This window comes from Mytilus edulis, chromosome 12 (genome assembly GCF_963676685.1).
Source record: "Mytilus edulis chromosome 12, xbMytEdul2.2, whole genome shotgun sequence".
Taxonomy (NCBI): domain Eukaryota; kingdom Metazoa; phylum Mollusca; class Bivalvia; order Mytilida; family Mytilidae; genus Mytilus; species Mytilus edulis.
In genome coordinates this window covers 67,738,026-67,760,652 of record NC_092355.1, presented here as the reverse complement: position 1 = coordinate 67,760,652, position 22,627 = coordinate 67,738,026, and the positions used below count along the sequence as shown (strand labels likewise).

Sequence of the window (22,627 nt, the reverse complement as noted above, 5' to 3'; positions counted from 1 at the left end):
AGAGATAGAAAAGAATATTATTGCATAGCAATAAAATATTTCCCAAAGAAAGTAACCAAAAGTTAGCGTGCAATAAATCTTCAAAATTCATGACATCATCAATGACAAAATCTTAGTTTAAACAAATTTTTACTTTCAAATATTATACTGCTATATAATAAAAGGATTATTGCATGAATATTTGGTAATATTGTCCCTAGTAAAATATATATTGCACTCGCAAGCTCATGCAATATAAAATTCTACTCTGGACATTATTCCCCAATATCGATCATACAATAACCCTTTATTATAAGATATATTGAAGATATATATATATATATATATATATACAGTTGAACCTAAAGTTGTGTCAAACTCTTGTATTAAACACCTGGATAAATTGAGGTATTTGACACTCCCAGTAAAATTCCTGTTTGTTTAATGCATTTCTAAATCTGATGACTAATTGTATCTGGCTAATTTTAAATTTCAATTAACTTGAGTATATTTGAAGTCCCCTTGAATAAAAACACATAAAACTTCACCCAAATGTTTCAAAGAGCAAGAGAATTCATGTGCATTCAGTGCAGCAACAAAAACATCTTCCACCTGATCATATAAGATTGAATAAATGTTAAAAAATGAAAATGGTCAAAATGTGAAAGATATGTGCTACAGACAGACAGACAGACAGACAAACAAGCTGACACAAAATTATTAATCAGCATATATAATTCTTCGTTGAAATAAGGCCAATCTTAGTAAACGATTCTACAATAAGAGTTATCTCCCCTTACCTCTGTTGTATGGACTGTATTTTTGTGTTGTTTATTATGTGTATGAGACACTGGTTGCTGTTTGTTGACTGTTATCTGTGATTGATATCGCCCCTCACCAAGTGATCGATGTGTTTTATGGCCTTGACTGGGGCTCTGCAAATATAAAGAAAAATTATTTGAAATACAATAAAGTCTATATATAATAAGTTGTATAATTTAGTATGCCAGACACGCGTTTCGTCTACTACAAGACTCATCAGTGACGCTCAGTTCAAAATAGTTATAAAGCCAAACAAGTACAAAGTTGAAGAGCATTGAAGACTCAAAATTCCAAAAAGTTTAACTGATATACATCCATACATTTTTTTTTACTTACTGTTTTTCCAAGTTGTCTTAGCTTAGAGTGGACAGTAAATATTGAGATTTACAGCATAGACATTGTTCTTATCCTCTCTCATTCAGACCAGTCAGTTCAACTAACCAAACATACCAAACCTATTCTGCATTGTTATCCTTAAATTTTGCATTCAATCATTAATGAAACATGTTCTATCACTTGCTAATTATTAATTTTTAATACCATTCACTCTTGAAAATTGAATTATCTAAAGTGCATGGCAAGTTTCATATATTAAAAATTGAAATTTTAGTATCCCCAGAGGATAAATATCATTATGGACATGATATTGTGGTATCTAGATTCTATTTACTTTGAAATTTTAAGGTTATTGTATATAATGTACATCCCACTCCGTGACAGTAAGTATAAATTATAAATGTTTATGAAATATTTTTGTTCATATATACATGTAAAGTTGTAAACTATGGTACATCATACATAAATTATGCCACTCCAGAGAAGCCATTGAATAAACCAATTAACGCAGATTCATGCATTTCCTGAGGTTGAAATTGTTATTCCATTTCTAAATACTTGTAAAAGTCAATGATTCACAAGATTTCAAACATCTCTGTACTGTGAGTATTTTCACAAAGTGCAATATGCACACCTTTTACTCCTTTTAGAAATATAAGCCTCTAACTCATCTGTCTTATATTTCTACTTTTTTTTTACTTTTCATCATTTCAAATTTTCTAATTTAAATATAAATTACCGTCATACTCCAGTAGATTTGCTGAAGCTAATATGTAAGGTATTTCTTCACTAACAACCCTTTATTTATAAATGAGTTATCTCCCTTTGACAGCAAAACAATCTCCTTTTAATAACAGAATTTGAACTGTCTTATTAAAGATTGTGATATAACAAATGTTTTTTTTTCATTAAGTCCAATATAATTATGGTATATCCCTATATTTAAAGCGTATTTCTTTATCACATCAAGAAATAAAAGCATTCATTCTCATATCAATTTTTCGTAGAATTTTCTGAATAATACATTATTCAAAACTTCCAGATCAATTCTTCTGCTTTCTTTTCACTTGCTTCTTAATTTTCAGAATTAAAACACATTAAATTGTAAATTGACCATTTTTTTGTTTCTCAAACATTCACTACACTTGCTTGATGAATCTACAATATATCCCGTAAGAACTTTAATTGTCTTAAAAAAATCACCAAAAAGAAAATAATAAAATATTCCCCGTTCAAATTGTTGTCACACAAAAGGTCCTATTTTCTATACAGCAATACACATTCACATCAATTAAAGAAAACCCTGATCACAGATGATCCCACATAACTGTTTTCCTTTAAAAAAAAACACTTTTTCCTTGGTCAAAAATATTGATACACACAAAATGGGCACTAGGTTCCCAAAATCACGACACAGTTTATCGCACCAAAATAAATTGATTACGGCTTAAAATATAATAATTAGCAACGTTTATGTGTTCAACAAAGCCAATATAGTATTAAATCAAAACCCATTGGATTAAAGTTAAATTAAGACCAAGTACTTTCTGCCTATATGCATGTGTTCAGTTTATAAGATTAAATGAAACATCGTAGCGAAGAATTTACTTGGTGAACTGGTCAGAATTAAAATTTTAAGGTACATTAACCTAGCATAAAAGATGTTAAGACTTAATTATGGACGTCTGTCTGAGGTCTGCAAGAACAAATATTATGGCACTATAATTGGATATTAAATTCAATAATCTTTTGCAGTCTTAATTGTTATTAATGATTTTTGTGAGATTTTTTTTATATTGTTTATAGCAAGATGTTGTGCTCAGAAAAAAAAAGTTACACTAGTTTTACTTTAGAATGGATTTAATATAGTTATCTTTCAAGAAGCATGTTTCTTTGTATTGAATTAAACCCAAGATATAAACTTCGATTTTTTCTTAGCAATTTTTAACAACACAGTTTCAAAGGTGTTAATTAACTCATCAAATATGGGTGGAAACTTCTTATATTTATTCCTTTTGGAAATCTTTCTTTGAAGTCCTGCCTTGTGAAGGAGCGGGGTCATATCTCCAACTTCAAAGACAACATTAGTCCCTTTCTCTTCATTATTTATATATTAAGTAGAAGTTTGCAATGTAAAAATTGACTACAAATATTTATGGTCAAATATTAATAATTAACAAATTTCTTATTTTTTTTTTCAATTTTTCAATTCTATATACTTTTAATTGATATAGAATTCTCCCCCTGTAGCTCTGAGTTAATTTTTAAGCATTTTTCAATAAAGTTAATTGCATCATCATTCTTCAAGTATTATCAACCACCTGTGAAATTAACATTCAAATATAATTAATTTCTCTTCAAATAAAGGCCATATCATTTCGTAGTCAATTTCAAAATGCAATACAACCAAATGACCACTGTAAAACTTTTAATTGTCAAACATGCCCAGTGTCAAAAATTCAAATTTTTTAATTCGTTCTTCAAAAGCTCCTTTTTTCATCATTTAATAAAATCTTGTATCAACCCTAACTTTCTACTTAACAAATACTTGTAAAATTAACGTTCAAACAGCTTCAATCTTTAACAATTACCGACTTAAAATACCAACTTGTTTCAATCTATCAAAAGATTGTCAAATCATTATACTGTTAAATTTAACATTAAATACTGAATGAAATTGAAAATCAAACAGCCCTAACTTCAAACAATTGTCACCTTTAAAAAAAGACCCACTCCAAAATACCATGAGGTCCACAGATCATTAACATTGTCTAAATTCAACTAACAGCTGACTGCACTTGTAACAAATGTATCACAAAATCTTACATGATTTGTTGTACCTGTTACTATATGATTGCTAAAATACTAATTAATCTCCTATATACAGACCTTTTTTAAAATTATTTTAATATAAATTTAATTTTGACAGGTTGAAAAAGTCTAGATATAATAAATTTAACCCCTTTCAAAATTGTTAAAAAGATTTTTTTTTATTTAAAACTAGAAATTTTCCTTTGACGACATCTTCACACATCTGAAGGATAATGCAGTGGTGGATTCAGAAATTGGGGGCCTACTGACTGTTTAAGAGGGGGCCTGCTCAGGTCATGCATCTGAGTGCTTCTCTATATAATTGATCAAATTTTCCCCCAGGGACCCTCCTCTGTTTCTGAATCCCACTCTGCTATAGAAATGTTTTGATAAATGTTACCCAGAATGCATGAGATTCTGAAATTGCTAATTGTTTGGCAAAATACAAAGGTTGAATACTTTATGAGGAGTCCATGTATAACCACTAGCTGGCACTTATTTTGAGAAATTGATAAGAAAAATCAAGTTATTTCCATATGCGAATCTCTCATTTATCTTATGTACAACTGTTCTACAAAAAAAATATCTACTGTAAGAGGAGTTCAAAGAGTGCAGAAAGATATAGCACACTCATTTCTTTTTTATAAGGGTCATTCAGTGGGAAATTCACCTTAACTAAAAAAAAACTAAAATTACATAAAAAATTCAGATGCACTAACCCCCTCATAAAATCTTTTTTTAAATACCTTAAATTAAATATAAAACTTACTCTAGTGACTTTTTACATTAACCTACACAAAACAGCTCATAACAAGCAATATAAAAAAACATTTATCAGCTCAGAACCACATACATTAAAGACTTACATATATCAAAGTATCTCGTAAAAAGTATTTAATGTTTGTAGTATAATAGGTAAAATGTATCTGAACTTCCGTTAGTCATTAAAAAAAGGTATAATAGGTAAAATGTAACTAACTACCTCTTGGTCATTCTAAATAGAATCAATTAAAATGGCCGTTTATTCTTTGAAAAAATTCATTCACTTGGAAAACATGACAATTCTCCTGATAAAGAAAGTTTTTAAAGTCACAAGATATTGGAGCTCTTACTTTTTTTTTATTACCTATGTCCATTTTTAATAGGAAATTCATTAATTGTAAAAACTAAATGACAGCAACTGAAAGATAAAATTGGCTGTTCTATAGAATGTTCAAAGGAGGTTCCTATAATTTCATATTTTACCCAAAGAACCATAAATTAATTGTTAAAGAAAGGATAACAGCATTTTAATTGTTGATACCGACTTTTAATAATTAGCTTGAATTTCAGCTAACCTTTAATGCAAAGTTTGAAAACAAAAATTTCGTTAATCTATGTATAGAGGCCAAATTTAATACAAAATGTAAAATAATATGGCTAAGAGTACTATCAGCTAAATAACAAACTTGTGTATTTTAAACTATTGTTTTCCGACAAAAAATCTAAACAATCATGAAGTACCTTTAGCCAGACCATGTGACTTATAAAGTCTATAATTATGTTCCGTGAAATTAATGATCGACTTCTTATTATGAAATTTGTAGATAAGATCTGACCGATTTTTAAGCTTTCTACATGTACATGTACTTTTGAGTGGTGAAATAAAACATTTTTTATTTGTAAGTTGAAAAGGCTTTATAAATGGATGCAGCTCTTACTGGTGCATTTACTTTTAGGAAAGAGATTAGAGTTTTCAATGAATAGACAAAATAAAGGCTGGCTTAGAATGTACAGTAAGGAAAGAAGAGATTTGGTAGTAAATCTTTTTAAAATATTTGTTTTTGAATTGGTGATCACAGTAAATATATCATGTATCCCAGAGTCCTTAAAGAATTAAGCTTGTATAATTAGTTTCAAAACATTTTGTTTTAGGCAAACTTCTAAAGTTAGAGAACGGAAACTAAGAATTCAGCAATTTTTCTATTTATAAAATTAAAGGGGCATAAATCTGTGTTTTGCACTAATAAGCATTGTGTATAAGTTTCATAACATTTAGTTGAGGCAAACTCAAGTTAGAGAACAGAAACCAATGTATGGACATACGGATGAGTGTACATACAGACAGACAAGGGTAAAACTTAATGACCCCTATGCTACGGTGGAGGCATAAAAAGGTTATGGGACATACTTGACAGAAGGGGAAACAGTTAATGCCCCCTTCACCTAGCAGCTGTTATATCTGTTATATCTGTATATTATGTAATGTTTCCACAGGAGATGGAGTTATAATTATTAGCGGTGGCAAAACAAGCAAATAGAACTTGTTAAGGTGGTACCTAACACTTTCACTAAAATCAATTTGGCTAGTTTAAGTTTCATAAAATTTTGACAAAGTATTTACTTTCAAATTGGCCCTTTGACAAAAAAATAAAAATTTCAAAACATTTGAACCAACCATTTTATCAGAAAAATTACACTGGTTGTATAGCAGTTTGACAAACACTAATTTTGATCATTGAGAAGCTTAATATTCTCTTAACAACAGAACGTAGTTAAAACATTCAGCTGATTTTACAGAGTTATCTTCCTGTAGTGTTAGGTACCACCTTAAAAGAAGACAACAAATTATAAAGACTTCATCAAGTGCTTCCCACAAAACAAAATGAAAGTTAACAGCCCTCGAGCAACCAGTCAATACACAATACAGGGTTAAAATGACAAATCTTAAATGTTTCAAAATCACAGCTTTAAATGTTAAAAGTGTCACAATTTATATATCTTATTCTGTTATTAATTTATTTTATATATTTACTATAAACCCCACAACAAGGGATTATACCATACTTTGTCTCATTTCATTGGAAAATATCAATATTTATTTAAACATGACACTAATATGGATAAATTCAATTTTGTGAGGTTAATTTGTATAAAGTCTGATCGAAAGTAGACTCCATAAATGATTTGTAATCCTATGAACAACCTTGGGAGTTAATAAAATATCATTTACCCACAAAAAGTCTGATAGAGTAAGATTAAGACTCTTTAGGTGATTAATAATTCTATGAACAACCATGAGACTTAACAAAATATCATTTACCCATAGAAGTCAAAAGACCATAAATAAAACAGCAAGAAGTACTACCATCAATATTAGTCTTTTTGGACAAACTTTTACACTATGGGCCATACCTGCAACCACCAATTAACCCCAGTCTCCTCAACTTAAGCCCTACAAACTTAAACATGGGAACAAATAGCTCACACTGAACAGCAAGCTATATTATAAAGCTTAAAAGCTTGGCTCACACTGAACAGCAAGCTATATATTATAAAGCTTAAAAGCTTGGCTCACACTGAACAGCAAGATATATCATAAAGCTTAAAAGCTTGGCTCACACTGATCAGCAAGCTATAAAGCTATTTACATTCCTGTCACAAAACCTCCTGAATAGTCTAAGAGGAGACAAAATAGGAGAAATTAATTTTGAAATATATTACGACAGTTATATTCAAATACTATAACTTAAAATGACCAATATTACCTTAACTTTCTGAAACATGAAGCCTCCATTGATTGCATTGTGTCTTTTAAGGGCTGAGTGAAGATCCCTTAATTCTAACAGTGTAGCAAAGTCCATCTGCATGTTGATAATCTATCCTTAGTCTCACGATTTCAACTAATTTTGTAAAATCCACATTGGATGTTTTCAACAGTTGATGTAAGCACTAAACTGTAAACTTTCTCCAATTAAATTTTTTTCTTGTTATTGTTAAACTATCATTTTTCTTAGTAAGAATATCATTTCAATTATTGTTCCCAACTTTACTGTCAACAAGATGTTATAAACTCCTTAAAATTTTCACTGGCAAATTGTTGTAGAAAATGAAGACAAAATTTAATTATTAAGCACTATTGAACTCCTCATATGTAAATTCAATCATGTGCAAAACTACTACAAAATGCACAAGCAGTCATCATTCAAGAATTTTTTTAAACTTTAAAGCCAGAAAACTTTAAAATATTGATCTGTAGTTATATTCAGCTTCCATATACAAAAGTTTTATTTTTCAAATATTCCTTTATTCCGTTTTTGTAAACAAGGAATTAAGAACAAAACACATGATTTTATCTTGCCATATTTACATCAGTGGTCCGTTATTTAATTTTTTCCCACGATCCCTTACACCACTTCAAGTTTAAAATCTATCGCTGATCACAATGTATTAATTATACACATTAATTAACATCAAGATGCCCAACGCTTCCAAATTTAACACAGAAACAATTGACGAATTATCCACTTGACGGAACTTAATTGACGGATCTGTAGATCTATGTGTCCACGTTAATATTCAAATTGTCAAATTTATTCAAAGATTTCAATGTTTTGCTTAAGGATTTTTATAAATATTTGAGGCACTAAGTAGGATTTTTTATTTGTTTTCTTGATTAAATTTAATAGCATTTTGACCAGTGGACATTTTTTCCCTTGACAATTTTAAGTTTGGAAGATTTTAATTGATTAAAATTAAATGTTAATTTATACTATATAAATCATATTATGTTGATTTAAATACACTGTGATTTGTATTGAATAATGTTATTATTTCAAACAATGTCTAATGGAATCAAGAAAATTCTTAAACCAGTTAATATCCAATCAAAAGCATCTAAAATTTACCTCTATAGATTCTTAATATTTCTGTTATTTCATGTTTCATCTCCAGAAATTTTGTGAAAAATTATTTAGAAAAAAAAGATTCACTTGATGTCCTTTATAGTTTAATAAAATCTAACTATTTCAATCCACTGACATTTATAAAACAACAAAGTTTGATAACTATAGCGCCATCACAACAACTTCAGAATGCAAAGTGAAAGATATATATAGTTTAGTGTATTTTTTGGTCGAAATAAAAATGATGCCAACCTTACCATCCTACTTTGAAGGACCCTGAGTCATTCTCAGTTAGAAATGGTAGCTGAGTCTTTTGTTTCTGCCATGCATGTCTGGTAGTTTGAGAAATATCTAGCTAACTTTTGCTTAGCATGATGGCAAATTACAGAGTTATCTCCCCTCAAATGTTAATTTTCAATCAAATTATATCTTGAATTACCAGAACAGGAAAATGAAACAAATGGTAGAATTCATTCCTCATTTTACATTCTGAACTTAAATTAATGTCAAGTTTAGTGTTTTATGTTTTCACCACTGCCTGATTTTTAGACAGCACGTAAGAATTGTTAAAGATCAGTCTTCAACCATAGACTATCACATGAGTGAGCAGTCTGAAAAATATGTAAAGCTCTAAAAAAAAAAAATCTAATAAATTTGTAAAAGGTCAGTTACCTCTAGATCATTGTAGATTAAAATCTTTTAAATTTTTAATAACCGTCACTTTTTATATCAATCAAATATTTCATTCATTTTAAATTCTGTATATTTTTCTTTATATCTATAATATACCACAATTATGTGACAATATATAATATCCTTATTGTTGAAATTGGTATTTTTTTCTACAAAAAAGGAATATTTAAATTGATACACATCAAATTTAGGCGAGTAATTAAAGGCTCACTTGAAATCTTTAAACCTGCAGTCAAAATAACACGGTCATCAGTATCTAAAATGTGTATTGACCGAATTCATCAATTGTCACTTAAAGAGTTTAGATTAGAAAGCTTAGTAATTATGTTCAGATATTAATCAAAGGGCTTTTATTTAGTAAACTGAATACCACAATTTAAAAGAAATTTTATCTTAAATCAGTATTATTGATGTGTCACTGAAACCAAGGTCTTTGTAAAATTTAAAATGTGTAATTCATTAATGTTTTATTGTTAAAAGGTAGGATAAGAGCAATTATTAAAAGTAAAAACATGTCTTGACAGTTCTAGCTAGTTCAACGTATATTTCAATTAATTGTAGTTTATTTGAGTTCTTTTTCATTTCATTTTGCGATATGTTAAATGAATTTGAATGATTTGATAGATACAATTAGTCAATTCACTGCTAATTATATAGATTCAATGCATAAAGAAATTTAAAAAATATTTTGTATACCAGAAAACAGTGAAAAACCAACTGGTGCTATGAAAATGTTGTGTGGTTTTTTTTCTCAATATAAATCAATTTATATGTATTTGTGTATTTTTTTACTTTTTAAAAGCAACTATATCTTAAACATGTCCAAACATTCTTAACACTACTTAACTGAAAATCATTTAAAAAAAATCCAATGTATAATAATAAAGAGCCCATTTACATATAATGTTATAAAGGGACGTCACTCAACAGTAAAAGTGACTAAACCCAAATTCATATGGATCTGTGTTTTCTGGCAAAAAGCATTGCATATTATAAGAGTTTTATAACATTTGGGGCAAAACTAAAGTTACAGAATTAAAACTTATTTTGGACTTACCCCCTGCAGCAGGTCAGTATAAAAAAGAAGAAAGTTTTTCATCTTTCTCATTTTCAGATCCCCCTTTTATTATTTCCAATCCTGATACTGTCCAAAACATTCAATAATACATTTCACACTTTAAGCAATTAAAAACAGCTCAATGATGAAGGTCCTGCAAACCAAGTGAGCAGTAACAGCTCCCCATGCTGAAGGTCCAGTGACCCAGGTGAGCAAAATGCATGGTTTCCATTTTATATCCCTTACGGACCCCACAATCCCTTTTATTTATTTTCCTCCATAACAATTAAGTAACATAAATGACTATGTGCCATGATGTATTTGGACAATAAAGTGTTTTATAAATTTAACACCAATTCTCAATTCCATGTCAAAATATTTTGATTTTTAAATTTTGTTGTTATTTAATGGGTCCATTAAAGTAGTTAAACATGTAATTGTATAATAAATTTGTAATCGTAAAACAGGATAATAGGAAAGGCAAATAAAGAAAAACATAACATTACTTATACTAGTCAGACAAATGATTTTGGGTTCACACTTGTTGTCTATTAATTTCATTGAAGATGTTTTACTTATATCAAAGGGCAGGAAATAGGATTAATTTTAATTGGTCCTTGTCTGTCAAATTTTCTTTTTTGAAAAAATATTTTGTTATAAATCAGGCTGATAGTTTTCTGGATTGAAATGTTTCATATTTTTCATGTCAGGCAGACACTGAAGTGAGCAATTTCAAGTTTGTGCTCAGGTCCCAACGAAGACAGCCCCAACAATCCATGGCATAAGCAAGTCCAAAATTGTAAGTGGTCAGATGTTTTGGGGCCAAGTTTCTTCTTGATTGTGCAAAGTTTTCAAAGCTGGACAATTGATTAATCATTTTAAAACATCTTAATTAAGTTAATTCAAAATACCAAAACCATATTGATTAAAAAAAAAAGAAGAAAATAAAATCTATCTTTTAAAAGTATAAATAATAACCCAACAATTGAGCTGAAAAATAAAATTCTGACATAATTTCACAACTTCAAAGAAATAAATAGAACAAAATATTTTTTTGTGTTATACAATTGACCTCCCATAAATATTTATAAATCGATACCACATAAAAAGGTCTGAGAAATGTTTAATTTCAATTATGCATACAGCTTACTTGTATAAGTGCATGGTTCATTTGACGATTTTACATAGTAGGTTTTAAGCTTACTTAAATTTTATTGATAGCTTTCTCCGATTAAATCTTTTAAACTATGAGTATATTTAAGTAAGACTTAGTTCATTTACTTATTGTATTTCCAAATATTTTACAAATTTATATAGAATAGAAAATATCCAAATGTGTTACATGTACTAATCATTTAAGTTAAAGTTTTTTAGATTTTTCTATCTTCGTTTATAATGTTAATTAGTTTATATAATGCAGAAAAAAATGTTTTTCTTGCTTTGTTGTTTTTCCAAGTAAGATAATCGGATACAATATACTTTGAAGGTTTATTGACCAATAAAGGACACTTTATGATTAAATAAGGCAGCTATCTTAGTTTCTATGGTTTATTTTACCCATTGACAGAGGCAGACACAAATACTATTAGTTACATAGTGGGCTAGTGACCTAATACGGTATATATGGGGTCAGTAAATTCCATATTACGTCACTAGCACACTATGCAACGAATTTATCTTACCGACTATCTTAACGCGTGAAATTAAGACTAGTGATTCTCAAAACGAGCAAGTCTTCAATACTGTTAGCGCTAAGAAAATACTTCCATTGATCCTACAAAAACAGACGCCAACAATAACGACTTGTAAGGTTTAAATGTGTTTTATGAATTTGTTTCAATCTTAATCATCAATATTTTTGTCTGTTGGAACTTTTAAGATATTTTCTCAGTACCGTTTTGTGTTTTACAAAGGGCCATAACACCATTACTAACCGTGTATGAAATAAGCCCTGCCCCCTTCTTACCTTATAAGGAATATAAAGGGATGTAACTCCACTACTAACCGTGTATGAGATAAGCCCCGCCTCCCTACTAACCTAATATCAATTATTCACGGTTTGCACGAGGACGCTTTTAACCAATCATATTCCTGGAAATGTATAGGAGGTAAGATAAATATATTTCCCTCTTTCTGTTCTTTTTTTTCTAATCCTATACATAGATTAAGTGAGTAAATCTCCTCACCAAAAGACTTTAATAAGTGTGCAAACAATGTCTGGACTTTCAGAACCCTTACCAGATTAATTAAAAATTCTATAGAATGCATTATAAAACTCATTTTTTAAGGGAGATAACTCAAATAATATCCTACAAAATCTACTGTAAAATGGATGTCAATTATCTGTCCTGTTAATTTAAAACAGTCAACGGAAAATAATTTATAACTCATTCCTTTCATGACTACACACATCTTGCAACTGGTTGACAGAAATGAACATTTGAAGCCATACATGTAGTATTTAGGGGTCGGATGAGGATCACTTTCTGGTGAAAGATTTTCTCGATGCATTGAAGACCCATTGATGGCCTTCAACTGTTGTCTGCTCTTTGGTTGGGTTGTTGTCTCTTTGACATATTTCCCATTTCCATTCTCAATTTTATCACAATATTTGAATTTTGCATGATTTTTACTATTTTTCAAAACCAACTTCCTACAACAAGACCAATGTCCCTGTCAATTTATTTTGATTTATTAAAATAGATCTAATTAAAACTTACACCAGGTGGCATAAAAACTTTCTCTGCCGGTACAATTTTTTCTCCGGCATGAACTTTCTCTATTGTTATTTTGTCCTTAGGTGGCGCTGCTATGATCTTATCCTTAATCACTGCGTCCGAAGAGAGAGCAATTTTTTTCCGATTTTTATTCACCATAGGCAGCCTCATAAGAGGAGAATCAAATGGAACTGAAAAACCTGGACCTGCCATCGTGATTCTGAATTCAATTAATTATATATTCCTTCCTTTTACGGGTAACGATATATCATATTCCCAAAGTCATTTTTATTTCTTCTTTCCGTAACAAAAAACATATCCAAGCACTAAATAATAGAAGTCCATAAGAACAAACCAGCCACTTTAATTAATATTTCATCGAAAATTTTAAGTGACTTTTAAACGACTTTAAATTATTATCCATAGTACGTTTTAACTATTCGGAAATGATACATCCAAAATCAGCATTTAAACCATTTACTGAGGTATCATATTGCAATGAAAACAAAGACTAATTTATGCAATACTGTCGATTCAAAGGAGTTGTAAGCTCAACGACTAAAATATAAATATTTAACTAGAAGGAATTGTTAGTCTATCTAACATATAATTGGACCATAACAATGATGATCATTATGGCTATTCAATTTGATTTTTTTCACGCTATATAATTATACAATGGAAGAGATATATTCAAAACATTGGGCATAGTTTTATGAAAAATATATATATACATATCATATGATGATAGAGACAGATACTATAGAATTTAACAATGCTGTTGTATCAGTTTGGCGGCTGCCATGTTGATCTTGAATACTAAATTGATCACCGATTTTGTAAATCTCTATTATTCCATCAGATTAGATTCAAGCGCCCGTAATAATCATTAAAGTCAACAGAATGCATTATAGTTGGAATTAAATCTGATAACCTTAAATTGCTCGTAGAATCCATTTAAACGGATTTTATGAAAAATATGTTATGATAGACTGTTAAATAATGATAAATCAAATATTATATTTTATTTACTGATTTTAGAACCATTGTCGAAAAAAAGTGATCAAAACTTCAGAAAAATCTGAAATAGTCTACTCAACCGTCCGGAAATCCCTCTTCTATAAATAGCGTTCTTTCACCTTTATTTATATTCTTCATACCCCTTATATACTACCTAGTTGTTACCCTTATGGTGTTTCAATTTCATTTTAATTGTTTACGTTGAAAGAAACTTCTCAAATTATTTACATTATGTCTTAAAAGATCAATCTTAACAGAGACTTTCTACACTTAGCATAGAAAGTCCCTGATCTTAAGCACCACAGTTGATAATTATCTGACATAATATATCATTTTAACAAAACTAAGAAATGACAAAAGGTCTATCTCCAACAGTTCTACTATTCTGATCAACATCTCACTATAAAAACAGGTGCATGAAAAGTCATGGTAAAGGTCACCAAGGTCACATAGTTAGGAGAACTTCCTTCTATTCTAAATTAGGGTCAGATAAATCAATAAATTATAAAAGGTTCTCACAATATTTGCCAATTATGATATTTTTTTCTTTTGTAATCTTTATAATTAAACAGAAATGCCTATATTGTTAGTACTGTAAAGTCAGAATTAAAAATTATTGTGTTCTTATAATTAGCATTAGAATTGAGGACTGGGGACTCTTGATTTATTTATAAAATATATTTATAATATCATATAGATAGATAATTGTTTTGCTTTTTTACTTTTTTTGTTTTTATGGTTTTAATTGTTTAAGTTAAATGTATTTTGTGTATGTTATATTATTTGTCACAAACTTATTGTTCAGAGTTTATAGATATATAGGAAGATGTGGTGTGAGTTATATGACAATAAATATTTGAATTGGAATTGAATATAATTGATATTAGGTGATTTTTTTTTATATGGCAAAAAAATCTGAAATCTTGCAAATTCAGTAAAAATGTTGCATACAAATAAATCGTATTCCATCCCAATTTTCCAAGAATAAAAAACATCACAAAATTTCTGAATTTACATGCAGAAGTTGACAATTACAGCATATAATTATACAGTTTACTGGTGTATCCTCTTGTTCCCCTTTAAGGATCTTTTTTTGGCATTAAAAGGGTTAGCCAAAATAAATACACACTCAATATCTTTCAATCGTTTTACGAACTGCTACAAACTTGAATTCATAAATCATTTTAAAGTGCCAATATTAGTAGCCTATAGAATTTGGCAGTTGCAAGAGCATGAGAAACAAAAACCCACTCTAGTTGACATTAGTTTATGTTCATAATCAATAATATGGTGCATGAATATAAAATTGATTTCTTAATTTGTTTGAAAAGCACAAGAAATTTACAATTGAGGGGAGCTAACTCTGTAATTTGCTATCATTCTTAAATCACATGTTAATATAAATTTTTTTAAATTACCTGGATCAAACATGTGAAATCAAAAGACCAACCATTTCTAACTCAGGATGTGACTTTAACCTCAAAATATGATGGTAAGGTAGGTGCTAACTTATAATGATGGGGTTTTTTGGGCTATGCATGATTTGAAATTTTTCTTAATTGCCAGGAGATTCTTACAAAACTTAAAGATACACTTGATTGAAGTATTTATAATCATTACCAAAAAAAAATCAATTCTTAACAATGTGACCGATTGATTGGTTTAATTGGTGTTTATTACCATTTCAGCATTATTAGCTGTATTGTGGTGGTCAATTTTAATTGGCAGAGAATTATGGACGTACTGCAGGAGAGCTCAACAATCCTAGTCTTCTAAGATTCAAGTCAATTGTTACACACAGGTCTACCACAAAAGGGTTTGAACTCATGCAACCTCAGAAAAACAAACTACTGAATAAGTATAAGTCTCATTTACAGTAGATTTGGTGTCCAACAAATAATATGAATCCACAGTAATTTAGAAAAAAAAATATTAATGGTGACCTGAGTGTCTCATATCTTCCAAAAATCCTCACCTCAGTTCATAAAGGTTATCTTTTACTTGTACATATTTCCATGAGCAATTATAAAGTATATTGTTATTTTTAAAAGCTTTAATTAGAAAAACTTGAAGCGAAATCAAAAATATCATAAAACAAATAAAAATCAAAGTATCGATGAAGTTTAAAAAAACACAAGATTCCTTTTTGGAATATTTGATGCAGCTAGCATGAGTCCTCTTTGATTAAAAAGAGGATAAGGGGGGATCACCTTTCAACAGTGAAGTCCATATGATTTACAATGTTTTACTCCTACCCCTACAAATTATCTGAACTGTCACTGATTTAAAAATTTTAGAGCTGCAAGTAAACTAAAATTCATGAAATATATATAAATTAAAAAAAAACTGTTTTATATCTTTACCTTTATATATTCAAATGATATAACAATTATTATACACAAATTTTGTTAGAAATCTGTTTGAAAAAAAAGCATTGAGTTGAACAACCACAATGGGTAAATCCCTTAACAACCATTGGATTGGACACATGAAAAAAAAATACTGATTCTGCCGATTTCACAAACAAACAAACACCAATGAAGTACGTGTCTTACCTTCTTTCTATAAATAGTCTCGTGCATATTTATATTGTCAGGTCATCATGTCATCACAATTTTTTAACAGTTTTTCTCCAAGTTTTTTTGAAAATATAAATATTTAATAACCAATAATACAGATTTAGAGGATTATATTTTACACAAGATTAGTATTATTCTCAAGAGGGCCCATGACAGGATAATTTAATTATTTATAGAAAGTAATTTATGTAATTTACCTGGAAATATCAATAATCTCTGTAAAGTTATATATATTACTTTTTATCTAAAAAAAATTATAGGCCTTATTGTAAAGTGGCTTAGACAAATGGACCTTAGAAAAAAAGACAAATTTTAATTTAAAAATGTTATCAAAATTCTTAAATGGGAGATTGGGCCACATATCAATTCAAATTGCCATTGAACTTTTTACATCTTTAGTGGTTGTAATTTAAATTCATCCCATTTACATGGATATTTTGCAACTTATAGTAAATTATTTTTATTATTCTTTGCAGTTATCAAATATTTTTGGTGTTTAATTTTGAATTCTAGAATAAAATGAAAAATTGCATAAGAGTAAAATGTGGAAAATTCCCTCGGGTACCCCATACTTGTACTTTTTAAAAAACTATACAAGTATTTCTATTCTTTAAAGTGGAAAGTTAGATAATGAGAATTAAATGGAATTAATTAGGATATAAATAATTCTTCAAATCTCTATTTACGATTACTCTGACCTTGTCGTCATAATTGTAAAGTGGAAAATTTATGTACATTTCAAACAGCACGTGAATAAATAAGGATGCATCCAGGATTTTGGAAAAAAAAAGGGGGGGGGCAAAATTCCATAAAACTAATTATGAGATTTGAGAATAATTTCTGTGCTTCAGTCACATAAGTCATAATAAACTTGATATATCTAATCTTTTTTGCTGATCAAAAAGTCTGAGGGGTATGGGGAATTGTCTGAGTATGATAATATTAATGATACTATAAAGTATTTTGACTGTAAGCCCCAGTTGTCCCAAACAATTGCATATAATATTTGCCACTGATAATTAAGCAAAAAAGGTCAGCAGTTGTCCTTGTAGAGTTTTCTGTCCATAATGTCCATTGTCCAAGTTTTCAGATTTAGTATTTTGTCATTTCACTGACACGGCCACATCTTATTTTCAGATTCAGATTAACAACTAGATTTATGTTATTGACAACAAAGTATACCATGTTAACTTTTTCATTAACATTGATACCTGTTAAGGCATCCCCCTCACCACTTGTCCTACGACGCCTACTTGGATGGACTTATAGTAATTGATAAAAAATAATTCTGCTGAAAAATTTAACGAAAACTCTTATTGAGTTGAAAAACAACTCATTTGATTAAAATGATTTTGCTTGCCACTCACCTCTAGGTCTATACTCCGAAAGTTTACAGTTAAATCTGGAAATTCTGTTTTCACCATCTTGTATACATGTAAAATCCTCAATTTCAATCGGCCAAGAAAAATTATCTCTTCAAAAATTGAACAATTTTCTGATCATTTAAAAGTTGTCTTGTCCTTTTCTCTATTATCGCACTATATTACAGTGACATGAAAAGATTTGGCGTATTTTCTTTATTTTCTAATTCGTCTATTTATCACTGACACTTTATTAAAGCCTCTTCATACCTAATCTCACTAAAATCCATCCAATTATCCAAAAGCATGACAATATATGTCATAACTTATTCTACAGTTGCACTTCAATTATTGAAATCGCAATTCATCATATATAATATTTTGAAGTGTTTAGTTAAAGCGTGATTTGAAATTTAAGTGTACTTAAATGCACTCTGTTTGAAATTATGTTTAATAATTTCATTTTTCTTTTCATTATAATGCAAACAAAACCAACTTGTGTAAAATTTTAAATTACCAACTAAAATGTATGTCCCAGTAATGCACTTTAATGCAAAATTTATGTTCCAACGCTGGTTAAAAATATAATTTATTGTCAAATTATATTATTTCAAAATTAAATTGTCAAACTTTTAAACACATTAAAGTTTCAAATTGCTTTTAATTTCTGCCATTTTTCATGTTTCAATACATCAAACATTTAATAGTTAGGCACACATTCTATTGTATCAGTTATAATAATGACATATCATGAGCTAGATAGATCCCAAAGTTGTAAAAAACATTGCTATTATCTTGAACTCTATAGTAATGAAAAGTCATGAAAAACACAGCTGTTCTTGAACTCTTAAGATAATAATATGTCACTATTCTTTGATATGAAAAACACAACTAATATTAAACACCATTTCACCAATAATGGAATATATCACAAATATTGTGCACACCTTGATTTAGCTTAAAATTGAAATCATAATAGCATTTACCATTAATCTTTTTAATCATTTTTTTTAAGGTAAAAATTTCCAGCAGCAGCATGAATTTGAGCTTTTAAAGGTCATATAATTGAAAATCCAATTTGTTAATGCATTAATTGTACTTATGCCAGTCATGTCCAAGGATATATATATATATATATTGCAAGTTAAATTTCCCTCTAGCAGTAAAAACAGTGACTGGCTACAAAATTTAAGAAACAAATTACTACACTTCAGTAACAGACAACAGGCTGTTAAATTATTGTCAATACAGCACTTTGAATACTTTATATTTTTTTTTACCAAATATGCAGTATAAACCCTTTGAAGGATAACCATTTATATATTTTCAATCTTAAGGCACCGCTCCTCTAACCATTTGAAAACTCAAATTCAAGATTATTTTTTTAACATGAGTTCCTTTGATCTCAGGAGCATTAATTAAAGTGATGTTTAGGTAGGCTATCCTCTTCCAAACTTTTAGTGATCAATTAGAAAAAAATAAACTTTGAATGTTCAAACTTGTGTTTTAATTATCTCCTTTATGTTGGTAAAACACAATTACATTATAACTTTGTAGAATCAAAACCTGCCAATCATTCTCATTGGGTAATTCTTTTTGTTTGAGACGATTCATCAATCATAAAATACTCAGGTAATGAAAACAGTACCAGTCTGGACTGTTACCGTGGGTGGAAAACCAGTAATTAAATAAATAATTCTTTTAAAAAAAACGAAGGTGCAGTTAATACTTAGGGACGACATCAAAAGTTCAATGTAGGATAAAAAAAAATTAATTCACATAGTTTTTTCGCTGACCCCCTACCCCCCCAAGTTCCCATCTTAACTTAATTTGGGAAAAATTGATTTACCTATATGGATATATGTAAAATCGATTTTAGATTAACAAAACTTGTAGCAATGTTGACCCCCCATCCCCAAACCAATTCGATTTAAGTTTTTTTATCCTACATCGATCTTTTGATGTCGTCCCTAAATTAACCTTCATCAATCATAAATTTACTAAATTAACTTTTATTTTTTAAACGGATAAAATTGCTTGTTTTTTTTCAGAATTAAAATAACTTTCAATCTACTGGGGGTGATGTTTTTTTACTTAAATAATAAATTATTTTCATTATTCATTTGAAGCCTGATTAGATGTTAATCTCATTAATCCTTTAAAGATTATCAATAACCTGTCAAAAACAACAAATGTGTAATAAATTGTAAGTAGTGATTAATACATCTGTCAAACTTGATTGATTAATCATTCTTTCAAAATTATAAATCAATTTAATCAATATATATATTTAATAATAGTAAATGTAAATACATTTTGCATATGACAGTTTAAGATCTAGAAAAAAAACCAGACTGGAGGAGTCAAGAATCAGAATTCTGGACAGATTTTTTAAGGTAGGATTTATATCCAAATTTTTTTTTTATCTTTCAAATACATATTCACAAAAAAATCTAAGTACAAAGATGTAGTATGAATGCCAAAAAGACAAAATTGACCAGTCCCAAGACCAAACAATGACAAAGTTAACAACTAATTAGATCACCTTATGGCCTTCAACAATGAGCAAAACCCATATACTGCAAAGCATTGTTATAAAAGGTCCAAAATGAAAAAAAATGTAAAACAAATTAATGTATAGCTAGATGTTCTGCACTTTGCCAAATTGAAATCTATCAAAAAAAACAAAAAAAACAAACAAAAAAAAATTGAATTAAATCTATAAAAAAAAAGAAAAAAAAAAAAGAATCATATTCACAAAGATCAATACCTAGACTGAAAAGATTGGGACATTTTTATTACTTTAAATGATGTCTTTTTCAGACATAAAATTTGAAAAATTATAAGTATTGTGTTTGAAAAATATAAAACACAACTAAAACTACGATTTAAATCTAACATGTTTCAATTCCTTTGTATTGGAGACCTTGATACATCAAAATAACAATTTAAACTTCATAGTCTAGTCCTCGTTATATCAAACCACCCACATCCCTCCCATACCTTCTATTTAATAGATACAATATAATGTAACTACAATACACATACACATAGTTTAAAGTGAGCATATAAAATGAAATGGTCTAGTATTTCAGTGCCATTTGGTCTCTTGTGCAGAGTTGTCTTATTGGCAATCATACCACATTTTCTTTTTTTTTTTTAAGTAATTAGTGTTTCCTGCACATGTTTAAAAAGAAACTGAAAAAAAACCAAGATGTGGTATGATTACCAGGGAGACAACTCTCCATATGAGACCAAATGACACAGAAATTAACAACTATAGGTTACTTTAAGGCTTTCAACAATGATTAAAACCTATACACTGTATTAGGCCTTCAACAATGATTAAAACCTATACCCAATAGTCAATTTTCTGTTCTGACAATTAGATATAAGTCAATAAAATGTCTAAATTCAAAATGTTTGAAAGTTTGATCAAATCACTAGGACAAAACCAGAGTGCTTAAATTATCTCAACCAATTACCTAGTAATTTTAGGGTTGTGTTTGTAGCTTACTGACTTTACATTGACTAGCTTTATTAGCAACATTACAGACAATACAGTCCTAAATGAGTTAAATAGTGAAATTTAAAAAAAAAAAAAAACCTGCATATATATTCTTGATTCCTCTTATTGCTACAACTCCATTGTATAATTTTTTGCCATTTGAAAAATTTAGAGTAGACTGATTGATTGATTGGTGTTAAATGCCACTAATAGTACTATTGTGCTACTTTGTGGCGGTATGGTTTTTTGTGGAGGAAGCCAGAATGCCTGTAGAGAACCAAACAACCTTCAGTAGGAAAACTGACAATCATAGTCAATTAAAATAAGCGTCCGTCTACTTGCAGGATTCAAATTCACAACCTCAGTGTTTGCAACTGGTATTAATGAAACAATTAAGGGTAAATTCGACTATTAAGACCACACTCGGCCATCATTAGGCCCCTCACTGGTGAAGAATGTCTGATCATCTTCAAACTTAGATATCGGTAAGAATACCATTTCTTTGGAGTACGGTAATAATTAAATTTTGACATATTGCATGTAAAGTCAAATGGGTCTATCATCATGATCGCAACTAAGGCTGTATGCTAATCTCTCAGTTGAAGATCCCAGGTGGAAGGGCATGGGGGAACCCCACTTTTGAAAATGGCAGGGTGGATCTGCCCCTGTCTTTAAAGACAGCAATACAAATTTGACAGTACATTCAAACTATGTTTAATAATTATCTGAATGAGATGATCTTCCAGTTGTTCCCAGGCCCATTTACACCCCTTAAATTAATTTGTCAAAATACAAAGAAATCTACTTCGATAAAACCGAAATTTTCAACATTGAGAAACAGTTACTTTTGTTCAATAACAATATTGACTTAATGCACACTGTTATACAATATACATTATAAAGATTGTGTTTACTTATCTCACATATCGAGAGTTTAATTTACTTGTAAAGAAGTTATAACGAGAGATCAGGTCATTGTGGAATAGATTGGGACTATTATTAAGGCCTCAGAATATCTTTAATTTAGAGTGAAATTCTTTTGAATGACTATTTAAAAAATTCCACCTTCGTTTCTCAATA

General features: G+C 29.2%; 1 protein-coding gene across 31 annotated transcripts in view; it reads right to left on the bottom strand.

Annotated features, from left to right (window-relative positions):
* The window catches only part of LOC139498970 (dual specificity tyrosine-phosphorylation-regulated kinase 4-like), a 106,068-nt gene that overhangs the window by 22,636 nt on the left and 60,805 nt on the right, over nt 1–22,627 (bottom strand). For 18 of the 31 annotated variants that reach the window (XM_071287575.1, XM_071287567.1, XM_071287580.1 and 15 more), the window contains one exon: nt 780–914. In XM_071287575.1, the coding sequence (XP_071143676.1) occupies nt 780–914 (135 nt within the window). Of the gene's footprint in view, nt 1–779; nt 915–7,475; nt 8,088–13,082; nt 13,651–18,045; nt 18,415–22,627 lie in introns of those variants that run through there. The other 13 variants (XR_011658059.1, XM_071287582.1, XM_071287565.1 and 10 more) reach the window with 8 other exon arrangements.